Below are 19,848 nucleotides of genomic sequence, written 5' to 3' on the forward strand. Positions count from 1 at the left end.
AAAATGTAATGGGGGAAAAAAAAAAAAAACACACACACACATACATACAACTTGCATAAAATCAAAAACACAAAGCTAAGGAACAAACGTTATTGCGGCTCGATTGAATAGAACCCAAAAAAAAAAACGTCTCCGCGAGCAGACCTCGAGCCGTACCAGCCGGGTGCCGTCTGCGTCGGGGGTGAGGCCCGCGGCGGCTTCTTCTTCACCGTAACCAGACGACGCGGGAGCCCGCAGCCGGATTCCTGCGACGTCGCGTTCGAATTCCAGCGCTCTTCGCATTTGTTTTGGCCACGTCCAAATTCCAGATTTCTCTTATAATGTGGACCATCTTTGAGCCCGTTTTTTTTTTTTCGTTTTTTTAATTCTTTTTTCTTCTCCAGGCTCAGCGCAGAAACGCAGGCCCTGGCAAACCCCAGAACCAGATGCGGCGAAAGCGGCCGCAAATACGCGCTCTTTCTTTTTTTTTTTTTAAACACGCCGCAGCTGTCGGGGTTACCGTGGGTTTCTACGAGGCAACGCAGCTGCATCCATTGATTTCTTACTATAAGCTCAGGACCGCATGCCACATCGGGGACCAGACTCCTTCCCTCCTTCCCTCACCCCCAATCCTTCACAAAAACGGAGACGGGAAATTTCGGAAAGGGTTCTGCATATAGAGATGCACCCCCATATATACTGCAGCAGATTGGAACCAATGTAGAAGCCGGGAGACCCAGAGAAACCAGCCTTAGTGTGCAGCCAATAGAGCGGCCCGATGTCACGCGAGTGTTGAAAATATTTAAATAAAGGGTCAGATATAGGAAACGAAAGAACAGAAACCATATAATGTCTCAGGGAGATGTCGTGGAGTTGGTCGGATCAGGTCAGGGCAGGTCAGGTCAGAGATGTCCAACAGATGGATAGGCTCTGCGCACAGTTAAGCGAAAACCTCAGGTTTCTGGCGAAACTGAAGCCGGGACGTTTCGGTTTGAGCATGTTCACGGTTTTATGGAGACGGAGTAAAATAAGTTACGCGCGTGTACGGAAGAGCACGTCTGTCACTTTATGCTATTTGTCGGTCTCTCTGCGTGTGAACTGAAATTATGCTGTTGTAACACATTATTACTCTCACAATGTAACACAATGTTTTATTCCACACGTTTGGCAAGGTACATTAAAGCATGACATCATAGCCAAACCTCACTTTAGTTCTTTGATATATATATATATATATATAGGCCTGGTTATGGAGGGGCAGCAGTGACATACTCCTCACTAATTGTTTGAGGGTCAGTGTCGGGCAAAACTGCGGCACAGCTCGCCCCACGTCACTATAAATATAACTATGACGTCACATCATTGCTGCTCTCATCTCTGGTCCTGGAATACGGTCGCTAAACCAGGTCGCTTGAGTTTTCACTAACTATAATTCTAATTATTTACTAGTTAGCTTTTACGTTTGTCGTATTTTGATGCAAACTAGTCCATATAGCGTGATAAAACGGCGTACCCTATCGGTTAACCATTGATGTAATCTGTAATGCACATCACTATTCGTAAGTGTGTGTGAGAGAGAGAGGGGGGGAGGTACGTGTTTTAGTCATTTTGCCTCTTAAGTGGCTTAAGACCTGCACCTTCATCCTTCTGTTTTTATGAATGAGGATAAACTCTCTTTAGGCACTTTTGAAGATGAAAGCGGAACTCGTGACTGACTTTTAAACCTCGACTATCAATTTATTAACCTATATTTAGCGGCAATGTACAAAACTGTCTCTTGAAGATGCGCGGTATGTTTCCAAAAGCTCAAAGAGACCGTTTTGGAAGCTACTCCCATCCCCAACATAACTCCTTCCACGTGGATTACACTGAAAACATAGAACGCTGGTCTACCCAAGGTCATAAAAACCTGCTAAATATCAAATAATTAAAGCCGGACTGCGGGCTACTCTTGAGGGAGCCCCTTAAAAAATAAGTGGGAATTTGACCACCGTCCCTTGAACTACTAGGAAGCGGTCTGCGGGTAATGTGACGCTGGCCTTAATTTGGGGCTGTCGGACAGCGGTATTCGGCGATGGTCGTATCTAAGAGCATAACATTGGTTTTGGATACGGAGTGGAGCTAGTAGCCCCAAACACTAGGCTGCCGCCGCATCGTAACCTCAGTCGACCCAGGAGGAGTCAGCATTTGATCCGTTCAGATCTCCAGACAACGTAATCAGCTATTTACTTTCTGTTGTTTGATTATTTTACTTGATATCACTCGCGCAAATACAGATTTCCAGGGATCTTATAGGTTAAAGCCCGTAGCGCTCACTGACGGTTAACATTACCACCTGACAGCCCACGGCATCCCCTCGCTATAGGCTAGGTTATATGTCCATATATATAATTAACATAGCCTAATGTAAAGTATGAAACGTGGCTACCTAACATTTCTTTTTCTTTTTTTAATTAGCCTAACGACGTTGTTATATTGGACTAAAATTCCATGGTCCCAAATTAATCCACAATATAACTAGTCTCTCTATGTTTGAAACTTTGTCTACTAATAGGCTATTATGAACCAGTCGATTAGTTTGCAAAATCAACATTCTCACCATAAAACGTGGTCTGTTGCAAGATAAAAGGTGCGTCCGACCCACCAACTTCAGCTTCAGAGTTCCACAGAACAAATACGTCAGCAGAGTAAATAACTAGGATGAAAGGCGATAAATATTTGCCGTGCAAAGCGTTCATTCAATCATTCGTGAGCAATCACTCGCAAAGCTGTTATTTTGACTGACCGGAATTAGCCTACCTGCTATTATAGCCGGTGAACGCTGACCTCCCTCTGGTTTGATCCACATTTCCAGGGTAAAATTTCCTCTAGGTATCTCAACACCTGGCTTGAGTCGGAGCTGGTCCCCTCTGCCGGTAAAATACACCGCTTTGTGCCGACCCGAAGAGCCAGCCTGCGACTGGCGAGGCGACCGCCGTTCCATTCCAGGGAGAGAACGCTTTCCCCGGGGCAGTCGCGTGGCACACGCCCCGGGGAAGGTGGCTTTGGCTTCCCTCATGCGCACCAAGTCTCTTTTAGATCTCGCCTTACCCCGGACGATTCCACACTCTGATCCACAAGACAGGAGGAAAGCCACGAGGCAGGCAAGCCAGGGGAGCGATGTCAAAAGTTTCATTTTCAACAGGGGTGAAGAGAAATGTTCAAAATAACTAACGATAGCAATAAATAAAGTCACAGAATCCTATCTCCTAGTTTCCCCCCCTATAAACGTCTTCCTCTTCCCAGAGTCTTCGATTTGGTCATTATAATAGCTTTACAAGAAACACATTCAAGACACACAAACAATAAGGCTAAGCCGTTATTTTCTTTTTATAATGTTAAGGCACAACCCCCTTTTTACCCCCACTATAAGCAAAAAAAAGTATTACTCTAAAACACGGACCGAGGGGGAGATGACTATGTTAATTCGTGCAAGTGTCCCACGTCTCAATTGAATTAAACTTATTTAAAAAGGGATGACTAATAGGTAATCATTTTGTATCGACTGGTCAGAAGCTATTCCAATCAGTGCTCCCAAAACATGTCTGGATTGACTTGCGGTAACCTCAACCGTTCACAATTTGTCACAGCTTCCTCCAGACCGTTTCCTTGTCCATCTCGCAGAAAAATAAATAGCCTACTATCAATAAAATTGAAAATAAATAAAAGTGACCCGCCACATCTCTAAAAGTCCAAATTGGGTTCCTTAAGTTGAGTCTCAGGTTTGAAAGTTGAACCGCGCAGAAGCATTTCAAGAGAGATGGGGAGCGGGTAACCAGCATTGAGAATCTTCATTGATTTGTCAGAAGCAGAAGGCTTAGAGCAGGGATGGCGTCCGCACTGGAGGCTGGTTGTTTTGCATGTCTTTGTTAAACTGAAGCAAGCCACTCTGAAGTTTCGCTTAAAAAAAAAAAAACTGGAGTGGGAAGTCACAGGTAACCCCTGACGGCAATTTAATTTCTCTGGCGTTTCTCAGACGGGACGGTGTTCCACGGAGTTCAGAAGACGGCGCAGGTATCCCTCTAGCGGCTATAAACGGAACAGTCGTATACGAACGTTCAAGTTTACGCAAGTTGGCGTGTCAGGCTGCACAGACCGGGATGCACTGTCAGTTACGCATGGGAAGGCAGGTTTATTCTGCCGCGCGGTTGTAGTCGATGGCGTCATCGGCCAATTAGAGTTCGTAGCCATTTGGCAGAACTCACAGCTGGACGGTTCAACATCGGTGAGTTGGCAGAGGAACAGCCTTCTGTAGGCCATCGTCATGGGATGTAGTTTAATATTACGATGTTTGAGGGGCACTGTCGTCGTCCCAAGTAGGCTACTAGACGCTCTATCAAGACAGTGCTCCCAGTGTTGGGCCGCACTTTAAAGGAGTCGCTGTTCAATAGCCTAACCTAAATTCAAGGATTTAAAAAAAAAAAAATCATACGACGTTGGTATCTTGGTTTAATTCGTATTTTTAGAAGATTAAAAATATCTTTTATGAGTTGTCGAAGCAAGCAGCAATCCATTTTGCAGTAGGCTGCAGCTGCAGTGTTTTGCTTGTTTGTTTTGCCATCACCAAGCGAAGGCCTAGGCTATCATCGTCTTCATCCCTGTTCCCAGAGGCCAAAAGCAGCGGGCATTTTGTTAACTGTCGTGGTAAGAGTAAGGTTCTCCGGCATAAACATTTGTTTTTTTTCTCCTATATTACGAATGGAGGATAGTTTTAATTCCGGCCCCTGCTTGGCTGTGGCCACGAGCGGGAACTGGCGGCCGTTCCAAAAAGCAGGTCTTCCCGAAAATGTGTTGCGGTTCCGGTTTAAAGTGACACTGCACGGATATCACTCTCCATTTCGCCTGTGAGCGAGGCCGTTAATACGACTAACATAATTCATTATTACAATTTCGATTTAGCTTGGTTAAATAAAGGAGAAAGTCTGCGCGCGATCCATTAATGTGGCCCACTTAATCGGTCACAGTGGAACCACTTAGCCGACGTGGTACCCGAATGCCCGTTAAAGGAAAATTCTTTCAACGGACATCTTGACGTGGAATTCCCAACATTCACGCTCTAATTTCATTTAACAAACACAAACAGCGATAAAAACAATTTCAAAAAACCACCATCTTCATTTTACAGTAGACTAGAATGTTATTTTCTGGTGATCTTATTGATCAAACATGCATGGCCAGATTATTCTTAATTTCATTTCCTAAATTATTCTACCATAGTTAGCCTATTAATCATTATCCTGACAAGCATGTTCCAAGTCACTGCCTACTGACTACACACGCGCCGCCTATCATTTTGAACAACCATGAGTTAAAACCACGATAATCAATGTTTTTTCAAGTACACATGGTGTCCTTTATACATATCCAAATATTGATACCAGCAGCAAACAGCAACCTTATGGGGATGTTTATTTTGACTTCATTGTCTAAGGATGTCACGCAGAACGAGCGACTGTTGAAACGGCATCGGGTCACATTTTTGTCCAATGGAAACCTGCCCTCTCGCGGCAGCGAGGCGAAAGAACCTCCCCGCATTCGTCTCGGGCTGATTCTGATAAACGACGTCACCGATTACCAGAAGCTGAAAACCACGTGAACGGCTTATTGAAATATTGGGACACTCGGCAACAGTCCTAAATCTGTACACCCCGTACCGTATTTTCGTTGGTGGGTCCCAGTGCATTTGAATACTGTTCTGTTTCTTTCCTTCTTTCTTTTCAAAAGAACAGAGTGCAGGCGGCCTCACCTCTTGCGCCGTCGCGTAAACAAACTTCTCAGCGAAAAGCTTGGGTTTAATCGGGTGGAAAAGCGCAAGTCCAGGGCTTGTGAGAGAAGAGTTGTGGGAATGTTTTCCGAATTACCATGTGAAACGTGGTCGGTAAGTGTTACGTCCCTCCGCCTCAGGTGGGGGCGCTGGCCGTTTGGACACATGCGTGTGTCTTGTTACAGGTAATTGAGAGCACCTGTGGCGGTGCCCTTTTAAGATGCCTGGAGTCGGCTTCTCAAGAGATGGGGGCTTTATCTCCTCACCTCTCGACCACGGCCGGGTCTTGATTTTATCTTGTGTTTTGCAGCTATTTTAGTATCTCTTATGTGTAATTAAATAGAGTTATTGGTTGTTTTTGGGAAGTCTTGGTGTTGGCTTCGTTATGTTTGCGGGGGCTTGAGAGCAACCGTAACAGTACGTAACCTGGGAAACAAGGAGTTTTCGCCTCAGTGGCTTCGGGGCGAAAGTGTTGCAACGTTGGGCCCCACATTCCCGGTTCCCACTCTGTCTCGTGAAATATCCCACAACCCCCTGCCCGCTTGCAAATCTGCACCCCCTCCATGTTGGCCACAGCAACCAGCCATTTTTTATACAAGTATAAAAATGGCGCAGGGATTTAATACACAGTAATATGGCCAATTAAACGAGAAGACATGTTTCCATACGCAGTAACTGAACACGTTGGGTCCAAAATTAAATTAACTCTTACTTATGCTAATAGTAGCTACTACAAAATATACTTTGATCTTCACATGAAAAATACAAAATGTAACTGTAGTACTGCCCAAAGGCATCTTATTTATCTCGTAATTGTGAGTTTCTTCACGCGCATCACCCCAGCAATAATCCAGCGGTGCGCGGGTCAAACGCAGGCTGGCAGAGGCCAAATGTTTACTTTGCTAAGCAAATAAATTAATCTGAAGTTGGTTCTCTTATCAAAGCTCAAACGAGGACATTCTGTCAATTACTTGACATTACGAGTGACGAAAGAGCGTAAACCACGCAAATATACTCGTTCTCCCCTTTGTAAAAATCCCAAACATAGGACAGTTTTTGCATGCTTCATCAACTTAAGAAAAGTAACTACATAGCATTTAAACAGGCATTTTAACGTGTTCTCATGACACGCAACGTACGTTAGCTAACTCCATTTGCATCAATGTACTGTAGCAGCGTTTAAAAACGTTTATTCCTTCCCCCCCCAGAAGAAGCAGAGCTGCCAGGCACAGGTTCCGTTTCGTTAGGAGCCAGGTTTATTAGCACGGTACGTCCTACAGTGGCTAACACAATTCCGAGCATGTCACAGCACCGCCAGCGTCCGGCGTTCAGAAACAAGAGACCTTCAACGCTTATCATCGGCAATATATAAAAATATTGTGGCTAAAAAAATCTATAAATTAGGGCCTACTTGATTAGACAAACTACGTACGCCAAAGTCATGATGATACCTGCCAAGTCCTGCAAAGTAATAACAAAAATATATTTTTACATGAACATATACCGCATACCCATACTTTTTCCGCTTTCTGTTATATGACACAAAATAGAAAAAAATACAGTATTACAGTATTGTATTTATTCATAAATAATGAAATGAAACGCATACTTCTTAAGTGGAAAAAAAAATGATGTGGCGACACAGCTTTTTTTTTTGTACATGTACATATTAATATAGCCCCTGCCATCTGGAACTTCCAATGCAAGGTGAACCCAAGAAAAAAACAAGCATACTCACTTCCTTCCATGAAACCACATTATTTTCCATAATTTATAGCCTTGCAATAAAAATACATCTGTTTGGTTTAAACAATGTTCCTCTATAACAGTATTAAACACGTATTTAATTGAACACTATGTCTGAGGACAGTTTATAAAAAGAGGTATGATGTTATCGGACTTTACAGAAAGTTAGTTGCCCGTTTATGGAACACTTGCTCCCCCTGGTGGATTAAAACAGCAGTTCTTTTATTATTTATGCCCTGCCACTTCAAATTACAACTACTACAAAAAATGTCTCGTTTGATATCGGTCTGACTGTAATTCGTATGTAGTACACAGGTTTGTGTTGTATTATTTGCATGCATATCATTGAAATAACCGAACCTTCCTAATAAACATTGATCTAGCAGGCTATAAAACTCACCCCATCCTGTCCCCAATGTTTGCAAATGAAGGCCTACTTGTACTTTTTACAGCTGAATCCTGTGATCTTTTCTCAATACCTTTCACTGGTGAAAGGGTTTCTGGTGAAACCGCTGATGAAGGGAAATTGCCCCGCCCCTATTATGACATCACTGCCTTTCATCCGCAAAAAACGTTCCCTTTAGCAAGGTGATTTAACAATACTTAGATTCGCGATAATTTATTCTGCGGTTGACACCCCCCCCCCCCCGGGTAAATGGCTACACACAGAGGTAAAGGGAACCTGTTCACAGGTCCAGTGCTTCCGGTAGGAAATGACGAGACACGCTACGACCAATTTCTAAAACCTGCTGTCGAGATTCCGTCACGGTATTTGCATGCAATGTGCGCATTCGGAGCCCGCGGTGACTCTGGGTGACTGCTGTATTGAAATGCCTCACCCAGAATGCACTTCCCTCGGATTCACGCATTGCGCTTTGGCCGCTATTCAAACCAACTGAAACGCGCCATTTCCCGTATTCAATCTAACAGCAGTGTGCTTTGTCCTTGGCTTGTTTTGTGTTTTTTCCTCATACACCTTGGTATTACTAAGGAATTCCCTCATTTCTTAAAAAAAAATTAAAAAAAACTTTGAAAAGTTAAAAATGTTTCATTGATAGGGTCATAGACGTAGATCTTGGCGGGGGGGGGGCAACACGTCACCCCAAACTTACTAGAAACATCAAATGCCCCCCCCCCCCCAGTATTACCAAGTTGTATTAGGTGGTGATGTCAGGGGGAAAGGGCTCGTAGTCAGTACAGCAGTTCTCAGCTTGCTCAGTAGGTTTGTGTGAATTCATTACTCTGAACCAGTGGCTGAGCAGCTTCTGGTTTCCATGCCACTTCTGACCTGAATTACTAACTTGGCCCTAACATTCACACCATCTGACATTTTAGCTACATTAGTTCAAAAGCGCATCCTCCCTGTATGAAACGGTTAATCTACGAGTGAACCAGTGTTGGAGTAGATAGCCAATTACCTGTTTAAGCCAGGGTAACCGGTGGGAAAAAAAACCTGCGATTCACACCGGCCCCTCCAGACCCAGAATCGGCCACTCCCACTCTATAAACCAAGGGCACAGCGCACTGCGGTTAGACTGAATCGCCACTCCTCGTGGCAATAAACCCACGGCTCTGATTGGCCGTTGAACGCAGACCGAGTAACACAACGGGAAAAAACAGGGCAGCTACTGACAGAATCCAGTGCAAGACTAACCACCTGGCCTGAGAGAGACCAGCCACACACCTGCACGTTTCTTTGGAATACTTGCTACTGTGTATAAGTACGCTAAACAAACATTTTCAAAAGTTATGTTACTCTAAATACACACCTAGCCGTAGGTTTAAAGTCGAACTTGATGCGGTGACTGAAGAGGAAGACTAATTGAAAAAATTGCTAAGAAGTCGCGTGAAAGTGAGGTAAAGAAAACTTTTAAAAAAATAAAAATAAAAAAACTAACTCTGAGGATAAAGATAGAAGTCTAGCATTGGAGGTCTAGGATAAGTTCGCTGAAGAATGGCCGTCAGAAAGAGCGGGAAAACTCGCTGAGCCCAGGAGGCGACCGGGCTCAGCTCACGAGCGCACAAACCCCTCCAAAAACATGACCGTCACCCACGACCACAGCGTCACTCCGTGAGCCATCTACAATCTTCAAGTCATTTTTGCGTGTATAAATTATTACAGTCAAACGGCAGAAAATAAAACTAAAGAGAAGCAGTCAGAGGCCAGAGGTGGGCGCTCCTGGCGTTCGACTGCTTTTGCCATTTTCAAAGTTTAATCGTTTACAAACAAAAAACAAAGCAACGTCTACAGACATTAGGGGTACGGTTACAAAAAAATACCGTTATCGTAAAGACCGGACAAGAGTCGTCTTTGAACAGTCTCCCAAAAATAATAAAAGCATGACACGGTCCGACACCGGGCGGCTCCTCAGAAGGAAACGGCCGTGGCGCAGGGGCGTCTCCTTGGAGCCGGGCCGTCTCCTTGGAGCCGGGCCGAGGCGGTCCCGGGACGAGGCCGGCCCCGGGGGCGTTTTGGCGGGTGCGTGAGGCGGGCCCCTCAGGCCGTGTTGGACTTGAGGAAGATGAGCTTGTTCATCTGGTCGGCGGTGAGGCGCTGCTGCCCCCTCATGGCCACGGCCTGCCGGCACGCGGCGGCCAGCTCGGGGCGGGCGGCCACGGCGGGCACGGCCAGCAGCCAGAGCGCCAGGCGCGCCAGCCGCGGGTAGCGCTCCGCCGCCGCGCGCCAGTACTGCAGCGGGCTGCTCGCTGCCGGGGGCGCGGCCTCCGCCAGGTACCGGAACACCTCCTTCCTGGCCTCCCCGAGCCCCGCCCCCGGCCCCGCCTCCCGCCGGCCCCTCTTCCCCGGGGGGGGCTCCGCCTCCCCGTCCGCCCGCTCGTCCCCGCCCTCCCCCATCTCGGCCGCCGCCTCCGCCACCCGGGCGGCGATGTCGTCGTGCTGGTGGGCGGGGGCGGGCCGGAGCTTGAGCCCCGGGTCCAGCGCCATGGCGACCTGGTGGGTGTGCTCCACCGCGAAGTTCTCCCTGAGCGCCTCCAGCAGGCCGTGGCAGAGCTTCCCGGCGGCGCCCGCCTCGCCCGCCTTGGCGGTGTAGTGCTTCTCCAGACGCAGGTAGGCGGGCAGCACCAGCTGCAGCGTGGGCCGGCGGTCCGAGCTGAGCTCGGCGGCCGCCTGGCGGAGGGGGGCCAGCAGGGAGGCCAGCGCCCCCAGCAGGGGCTTGCTGAGGCCCTGCAGGAGGGGCGCCACGGCGGGGCTCTTCCCCAGGGCCCGGCGGATCCGCTCCAGGTGCCCGTGCACCGTCAGCAGCGTCTCGGCGGTGGGGTCCCAGCAGGGCGGGACCGGGGGCGGGGCCTGCGGGGGCGGGGCCTGGTCCTCGGGCCCGTCCCAGGGGAGCCCGGCGGCGGCGGCGAGGTGGCGGCAGGTGTCCAGCAGGTCGGCGATCTCGCCCAGCCCCCGCGCCTGCAGGCTCTTCCTGGCCAGTGCGGCCCGGGCGGCGGCCCCCAGCTGGCAGCCGGCGCAGCACAGGCTCGGCCCCGCCCCCAGCCCCACCCGCCCCGCCCCCAGCCCCGCCCCCCGGGGCTCCGTCACGTACGTGGCCCGCGCCTCCGGCATCACAAACTCCGACAGGACGTTCTGGGCCCACTGCTGCAGCTGCTCGTCCCCTTCCCCGTCCTCGTCCCCCTCCCCCTCCCCCGGGTCCAGCTCCCGCGCCCCCAGCACGTACCGGCGCAGCCGCGCCCCCTCCACCTGGTGGGCGCAGAGCAGGTAGCAGGGCCGGGCGCCGCCCGTGTGGGCGTGGCAGCTGACCGCCATGCCGGGGGCGGAGCCGCCCCCCAGGGCGCAGGTCACCTTCACCTTGGCCTGGTTGTAGGAGCGGGGCAGCTGGCGCAGTGCCAGCGAGCCGGCGTCCCCGCCCCCGAGGGCCTCGCCCAGCGGGTAGGCCCCGTGCCGCGCCCCTGTGTCCACCAGCGTCTGCGCCAGCCGCAGGAAGTCCTCCCCGCCCAGGACGCTCAGAGTGCCCAGGTCCGCGCACATCGCCCGCAGCAGCCGCTCCGCCAACTGCTGCCGCTCCTTCTCCGGCAGGGCGCTGCTCACTGGGGGGGGGAGGAGACAGAAACAGGGTTACGGGGATGTTTAAAGTAGACTGTTTGTTATGGATTCTCCAAGTGGTGATTTATATCCCCCCATGCCCTACCCTAGCCACTCTAAATTTCCTCATCACCCCAATTTGAAATGCCCAAGAGTAACTACAGGGCTAAACCAGCGCTAACATCCGCCCTCAAACGCATGCTGCCGCCGTGCCTGCGAGTAGCTCACTACTACCCCAGCCGGCCAGAGGGGGCACCGTTTTCCTCTGCGATTCCCGGCCGGTCCGCGGACACTCACGGTTAGAGGCGCTGTTCCTCTGCGAGGTGGGCGGAGACTTCCACGACTGCTCCTGGGCCGCGGGGGCGGGGGCGGGGGCGGGGGGAGATTTGGCGGTCCCCGCCGGGGAGTGGTTTTCGCTGTCCGCTGCGGACGCAAAGGGAAGGAAATCAGGGGAACGTGGGTAACGTAGGCAGAGGTGGAAAACGTCGCAGGGAAGAGCGAGCTGTGCCTAGAGGAGGCTGGCGCCCGAAATGCATACGAGGCTGTTTAGTCCAGCCCTCACACACAGGCAGCCAATGGGGTCAGAGGAACTTATGGAACCTTCGCTCAAAATTCTGTTTGAATATTCCTATGCCCTATAATATGTGCCGTTGGTGTACGTGGTGACTACTTTAAGCACATCTATGGTTACCTAACAATTTCAGAAGGTTCAAAAGGGTTTCCAGATTGTGATGTTAAATTAGATTAATTTCACGAAACAGTCAAATGGTAAAAAGAAATTAAATTAATGCATTTGTTTACTCAAGCGAATTTATGATGCAATATAAAATGCAAACTCAAAATTGATGAATCAGTAACACACCTGCAATTTCTTTACCCAATTATGTGCAAACTAGAAATACCGCCTTGCGGTTGTATGCCTCCGCCAACCAGCAGCCAGTTTGGATATAAAATGTCATCACTTCATTTTATCCTATTAGACATTTGTGTGAAACTTTGTCATAATTAGCGTATGAATTCTTGAGTTATGGCCAAAAATGTTTTGTGAGGTCAGTGACCTTGACCTTTGACCACCAAAATCTAATCAGTTCATCCTTGAGTCCAAGTGGACGTGTGTGCCAAATTTGAAGAAATTCCCTCAAGGCAAAAACGTGTTTTGTGAGGTCACAGTGACCTTGGCCTTTGACCACCAAAATCTAATCAGTTCATCCTTGAGTCCAAGTGAACGTTTGTACCAAATTTGAAGAAATTCCCTCAAGGCGTTCCTGAGATATCGCATTTGTGAGAATCGGGACGGACGGACGGAAGGATGAACGGACAGACAACCCGAAAACATAACGCCTCCGGCCACGGCTGTGCCGTCGCGGAGGCACAAAGATGCTGGCAGTCCCCCGCCTTTCCTGTAAACTCCACCCACTGTAAATGACTGACAGCTCCCTGCAGTGGGTGAAAATTAGATTGGGCTGCTGTTCAGTTCAGTCAGGGAATGGACGAGACTCCGGTGAAATTGCAGCGTAGTTGTCGAGCAATCGCACACGGAGGTTTCATTTTCTATTCAGTAACAAATCATGAGATTGCAAAAAAAAAAGTTAATTAAATTGCAAGCGCAGACATTGATATTTTTTTCGCGATTTCGCCTTTTCGTTTTGGGTACGGCAGGGCTGTGCCGAGCAGGCCGTTGCAAAACGCACGTCAAATGGACTTTCATTTTCCAACCCGCGGATAGCCTACTTACACAAAGACACGTATTCAAATGTAAACTGTATTTTCGATGCAGTCTGAAACGGGAATGCTTCCACAGAAACAATGTGACTGAGTCATCAATTTAGACAAGGGTAAGAAAGAACGTTTTCACGGCTTGAGGGAGGACGAGAAATCGTTGCGCACGTGCACAGGACCCCGCTAAAACGCAGCCACCGGACGGAGGAGGGGGAGGAGGGGTTCGGCGAGGGGTCGACGCAGTTTGTAGTTCCCGGTTAGAGAGAAAATGACTTACTCTGCGGAGGCGGGAAGGAGCTAGACACCAGGGGGCACATGGCACCTGCGGAGGAGGCGAAAGAGTAAAGAGTGAGAAGACGGCATTTAAACTGCTCCTTTTCTCTGCACGTCTAACTGCAGACGTCCCCAAACCTTCCTCTCTCCAGACCGTTTCCCGGGCGGATTATCTTAATAAATGTACGTAAGAAGCACACAAGTGCACCCCTAAAGCAAACCTACGGTGGCGAGTTTCTCTAAACAAAAGACAAAAGCTGCTGGTATACCGGAGAAGGACAACTCATTTTCAATGTTATTTTCATCCTAGCGAGTGCGAGAGGACACAGGATAAATAAATAAATAAATAAAAACCCACAGAGGGTCCGACTTGATCCCTTTTTTAAATCAATAAGCACACACGAAATTAGAGCTTCCTTGTCAATCATCACATATGTTGCCATGGAGACACTGAATGGAACTCAGCCAGTCAGGCCCCACTACTCAGAGAACAAAATCATGCCTAAACACTAAATTGGCTGTGCATTTTTATAACTCCTGTGTTATGTCCTATTGTTATGCATTTTAACTACATTTTCCTATAGACTTGAAACAATCTACAAATTAGGGCTGTCACTTTTTTCAAGAAAGTGAGTTAGAACAAATCTTATAAAGGAGAAATTAGTTTAAATTTGTTCAAATTTTAAATGTGCTTGGCTATAACAAAAAAATTATGACTTGGTAGATCAACTGTTATAAAAAAAAATTATAATGCATGAGTCGATCATTAATAAACAACTAACTGATTATTTGCAGGGGGGGGAAGAGTGGCAGTCTTTGGAGGTTTAGTATGGCAGTTTCCACACATACATACAAACTCTCTCTGGTTATTATTTTGTCTCTAACGGCACAGAACTTGTAATATTTCCAAATGGCACTCCTGGGTTGCAGTGGAGAGTCAGAGGTTCTCATGGCTCCTCCATTTCCAAAAGTATAACCGAAAAGCTACGTGGATAGCATGACTCACACGTGAACTCTACTTAGGCAACATAACGGTACACCCGCCAGACAGAGCAATAACACGGGCTCGTTGTTTATCAGTTTCTTTGATAACACGCGTTATCATGAACCTCAACACGGATGCACACAGAACTCAGCTAAGCTCCTTATTTAGCCTAGCCAACGGGAGTGTAGCACAGTGGGTGAGGAACTGGGCTTGTAACCGAAAGGTCATAGGCTCAATTCCTGGGTAGGGCACTGCCGTTGTACCCTTGAGCAAGGTACTTAACCTGAATTGCTTCAGTATGTATAAATGGATACAATGTAAATGCTATGTAAAAGTTGTGCAAGTCGCTCTGGATAAGAGTGTCTGCTAAATGCCTGTAATGTCATGTAATGATTACAAGTTTGAGCCCTTAATTACACAGATGGCAGCAGCTAAATAAATATTCACCCACAAGTCCATGCTTCTAACCTTCCAATCTGCTGCCAAGCCAGTTCCCACTCTAAAAAAAACCTAATTCTGAGACTAAAATACGTGATAAGACCGATTGAGTGGAGTGGGGGGGCCTGTGAGGTCAGCGGAGGCGGAGCTAATGGGGGAGGTGCTTACCACTGGAGTTCTGTGAGCTGTTGGTCTCTCCCAGGGTGCTTTGCGATTTCTTCTCCATCTTGCGGCTGAAAGGGCTCTCTGCGAATCAGAGAAGAGCATTTAAAAATCCTGGCTACCAGCAGAACTGAGCATGTGCGGTCACTGTACGACAGGTGAGGTTGAAAATGAGGTGCACTTACTTATAAAATGCCATAACTGTGACCATATTAGGGAAAATATTTCAAAAATGTGATTTAATGCCATGCACTCGAAGACAGTGAGTGACAAAACATCACATACTACAGTTCAAACGCACACGCATACATTACATTACAGGCATTTGGCAGACGCTCTTATCCAGAGCGACGTACAACAAAGTGTATAACCATAACCAGGAACAAGTATGACGAAAACCCTAGAGAGAAGTACCGGTCCAAGTGCAGGGAACAACCGCGTAGTTCAACTTGGACCGTGAAGGTTAAACTGATTAACACTAACACAACGAGAACGGCAACAACGCAGTCTATGGAAAAAATACAAGCAGTAGTTAAGACAGTTAATGCACCCAAGTCACCTACGAAACAGCTGCCTAGTTACAACCCTAAGCTTACAGTCATTTACAGGGGGGTAGGGAGGGATGGGGAGAGGTGCAGCCTGAAGAGGTAAGTCTTCAGTCATCGCTTGAATTGGGTCAGTGTCTCAGCTGTTCTGACCTCCACGGGGAGGTCATTCCACCATCGTGGGGCCAGAACAGACAGGAGACGTGTTCTGGAAGTGCAGGTGCGAAGAGGGGGAGGTGCCAGGCGTCCTGAGGTAGCAGAACGGAGGGATCTGGCTGGCATGTTAGTGTACCTAATTAGCAACTGAAAACCTGAGTCGAATAACGCTCTGATTACACAGGTTCAGTTTGTAATAGTGCAATAATCGCAATCTATCAATTCTTAAGAATCAAAAGTGGTAGATAGAAACCTAACACAACCTAAAAACAAAGAACAGTTACCACGCAGGGGAAACTTTAAAATCTAACGCGGTATGTAATTAGCAAATGGACGCAGATACTTATCCAACTCTAGCAGGACGGATTTCGGCAGTTCTACGCACCTGGACGAATTATACACTTACTACCTAAACTGCGAGTTAGCAGGACTAATGAAGCGTCGCTCCGAGTGTACCTAATTAGCAAAGCTGAGTCGAATAACGCGCTGATTACAGAGGTTCACAGTCTGTAATAGTGCAATAATCGCAATCTATCAATTCTAAGAATCAAAAGTGGTAGACAGAAACCTAACACAACCTAAAAAACAAAGAAACCTAACACAACCTAAAAACAAAGAACAGTTACCACACAGGGAAAAGTTTACAGGAGTACCAAGGTGATTTTCACACTTTCTCGATTTTATGTGCTATTTGCACAAGAGGCATTGAAGAAACACAATGAGCAAAGTATTAAATATGTCCGTTCTGTAGTCTTGGAGAAATATGCGTTTTAAATTCATCGTCCTATTTTCAACCGGTGAGAAAGTTGTCATTTTGCTGCGTCACGAATACAGTAACCACTCCCATTTCCACGCTCCGTAAAGAAATCTGACAGGACACACCGTCCTGCTATTCAGACAATGCAAATATTTGACTAACGTTAGGTTCACTTAAATTAGAGTGCCTTTAGATTATTTCTGGTTATATTCATTTAGCTAGCTAGCTAACGTTAGCTAGCTAGGAGATTTGCTTTCATAAGGCAATGTTATCGATAACGTTAGCTTGCTAGTTTCCTTTTATGAGGACGTTATAGTTGTACTTTTATCTTAACTTGGCTAGCTAGATATCAAAAATTATCACTGGATATAAGTCAACGTCCTTACCTTAGCTATCTACCGATACTTTATATACTAGCCCTACTAAGCTAGCTAGCTTGTGAAAATTCAGTCTCCCAAAGAGAGCGTATCATGGGGGTAGCTATGGTAACGGGGCACGGTCTGTCAATCATAGCTAACTGACAGTTCTCATTACCACGCCCAGACGGTTCGGGTGAATTTTTATCGTGGGAAATTTAGGCTTAGAAAAATACGTTTTAAAGTACATTGAAATGACTGAAGAATAAAAAAAATTATGCACATTTGTTTTGTTGTTGCCTGAAGACAACTGGGAAGTGTCACGTTCAACCACCACGGTACTCCTTTAAAATCTAACGCGGTATGTAATTAGCAAACGAACGCAGATACTTATCCAACTCTAGCAGGACGGATTTCGGCAGTTCTACGCACCTGGACGAATTATACACTTACTAGCTAAACTGCTAGTTAGCAGGACTAATATAGCGTCGCTCCGATTGTACCTAATTAGCAACTGAAAACCTGTGTCGAATAACGCGCTGATTACACAGGTTCACAGTCTGTAATAGTGCAATAATCACAATCTATCAATTCTAAGAATCAAAAGTGGTAGATAGAAACCTAACACAACATAAAAACAAAGAACAGTTACCACACAGGGAAAAGTTTAAAATCTAACGCGGTATGTAATTAGCAAATGAACGCAGATACTTATCCAACTCTAGCAGGACGGATTTCGGCAGTTCTACGCACCTGGACGAATTATACACTTACACTCACACACACACACACATACATCGACATGCACACACACAAACACACAGACTCACTCACAGAAGCTCAGAATCAACACACTGTTGTTATCTTGGCTGTTATCGTGTTATAATTAATATTTTATGTGTATGTACATACTGTATATTTAGTATGTATATAGACGGTTTCAACGGTAACAACATAAACAAACGTTACTGCGCATGTGCGTTGTTCTGGCCCTAACTTGACTTCCGGCAGACTTCCGCAAACAATCAATAACAACAGAGTCCCTCTAGACTATTTCTGATAACAAGCAAAGTAAATAACAAGTAAATTACGTTAGCTAGCTAGTTAAAACTATGTCTAGCCCGTATTATTTGGGGTTACCAGTCGAAGAAAAGAACCGTTACTTGGCCAAACTGAAATGCGATAATGTTACATTACCAGAAAATCAAGTGACAGATAACTGTTCACAGTATTGCACCTTGCTGAGCATCATACATTCCTTACATAATCCATAACTGTTCTGGGTTACATGCACATTCATTCCTGTATAAAAAGTGCACTCTTTCTATGATGTTGCTTAAAAACGATGATTAGAAGCACAAACTGGGGCTAGTGGGCAGCATGTGTAGCCAATGCAATTACTGTAGGTTATTTATTTAACCTAGATGTTTTATGGGAAAACATCGTGGCTCTTATAGTTTGGGTCATCTTGCTAGGTTACCACAACAAAAATGATCAGGCAATGTAACGCTGTCAAGTCATTGGAAACAGGTATCATAACGTTAGTAAAAAACGTAGCTAAAGCGTATGAACTACTAGCATTGAGCTAACGTTACTGTGCATAATTTATAAAATGGTAGCTACGTTTAGCTAGCTAGCTAGTTGGCTAGCTAACTAGAATGAATTAATTAAGCTACAATCAATTTAGTTAGCTAATTCATAACTATTTCAGGCGTGTTACTGGTCAGCTTAGTTATCGCTTATTATGAGTTTGTTACCTGAAACAAAGTGCTAGAGTGAGAGCACCTATTCGACCACCTTCGTTCGACAGACAGGAAAGCGTAAACTGATTCGCAACTATATATGAAATAGGCGAAATATCGGTAACAACCTGTACCTAGTTATGTAGGAAAATATCCTTGTTATCCTCCTGTGGTTATTTTTTCAGTACTTTCACGTTTTTTTGTGTGCCAGCAAATAAGTCAGACGTGGTCCAGCGCTAGCATTTGGTTGCTAAGGGGACGTGTATCGACCACCCCATATAAATGAATGGAAATTTGCTAGTATCCTGTCTTGCATATTGGAGGTTAATATGAGAAAGGGTGGTCTCTCATCAGCACGTCTAGGAATCCGTACATATTCACTGTTGTAACCTAAGTCGCAGGACGCAAAATAGCCGTTAGGAAAGCAGTTTGAAATTATGAAGCAAAGTCTGCGCCATTGACTTTAATGGGTCGCGATGACATAATTCATTGTCTTAAGTTGATATAGTAAATAAGGCTGTATTAGTATTACTAAATGTGTATGTATGAAGTTGATTTTTTAAAATACAGTTTATTATGTGTATTTTTACAGGACTTACATTTTAATAGGTAACGATGTCCAGTTATTTCTCAAAAATACGAAGTAACAACGGGCAAGCACCAGCTATGATAATCGCAGGGATTCATCAATTCGTTTCACAATTTCCTAGTGAGGTTACAAAGTTAAATTATGTATTTTTACTAATTTTCGAAATATAGTTTGTTCCTGAGGTCAGGTTGCACCCCACAGCACAACAACCTGAGCCCAACATCAGTCTGTTCATCAGTTTAACTTTCACTCCATTTGTAATCGGTGCCATATTAGCCAGTAAACACAAACCCAATAATAAACAAACACAGACCGGAAGTTAACTTAGGGCCAAGCGCACAACCTTGGCAACGCGCGTGCCACTGATGAAACCGTCTATATACTGTATATGTATATATATGTACCTGTATGTGTATACATGTACATATATATATATATATATATGTAAAACTATTATATGTTATTACTGTTTGCAATCTGATGTTTCACATGTTCTTTGCCATGCTTCAGCAATACAAATGCTAATTTTGTCACGCCAATAAAGACCTCCTCA

The 19,848-nt window shown here is 46.2% G+C and overlaps 2 protein-coding genes across 4 annotated transcripts in view; both read right to left on the reverse strand.

Moving 5' to 3' along the window:
- Positions 1-6,963, reverse strand: part of LOC135239416 (pappalysin-1-like) — an 88,638-nt gene extending 81,675 nt beyond the window's left edge. Inside the window, exon 1 of the mRNA XM_064308053.1 lies at positions 2,779-6,963. Within this exon, the coding sequence (XP_064164123.1) occupies positions 2,779-3,154 (376 nt within the window). The 5' untranslated portion in view covers positions 3,155-6,963. The remainder of the gene's footprint in view (positions 1-2,778) is intronic.
- Positions 6,964-7,015: 52 nt separating this feature from the next.
- Positions 7,016-19,848, reverse strand: part of LOC135239420 (zinc finger protein 618-like) — a 34,341-nt gene continuing 21,508 nt past the window's right edge. For all 3 annotated transcript variants that reach the window (XM_064308060.1, XM_064308059.1, XM_064308057.1), the window contains exons 10-13: positions 15,157-15,234; positions 13,570-13,614; positions 11,871-11,996; positions 7,016-11,578 (exon numbers count right to left, since the gene is read on the reverse strand). In XM_064308060.1, coding sequence (XP_064164130.1) covers positions 10,026-11,578; positions 11,871-11,996; positions 13,570-13,614; positions 15,157-15,234 — 1,802 coding nt within the window. In that variant the 3' untranslated portion in view covers positions 7,016-10,025. The remainder of the gene's footprint in view (positions 11,579-11,870; positions 11,997-13,569; positions 13,615-15,156; positions 15,235-19,848) is intronic.

This window comes from Anguilla rostrata, chromosome 14 (assembly GCF_018555375.3).
Source record: "Anguilla rostrata isolate EN2019 chromosome 14, ASM1855537v3, whole genome shotgun sequence".
Taxonomy (NCBI): Eukaryota; Metazoa; Chordata; class Actinopteri; order Anguilliformes; family Anguillidae; genus Anguilla; species Anguilla rostrata.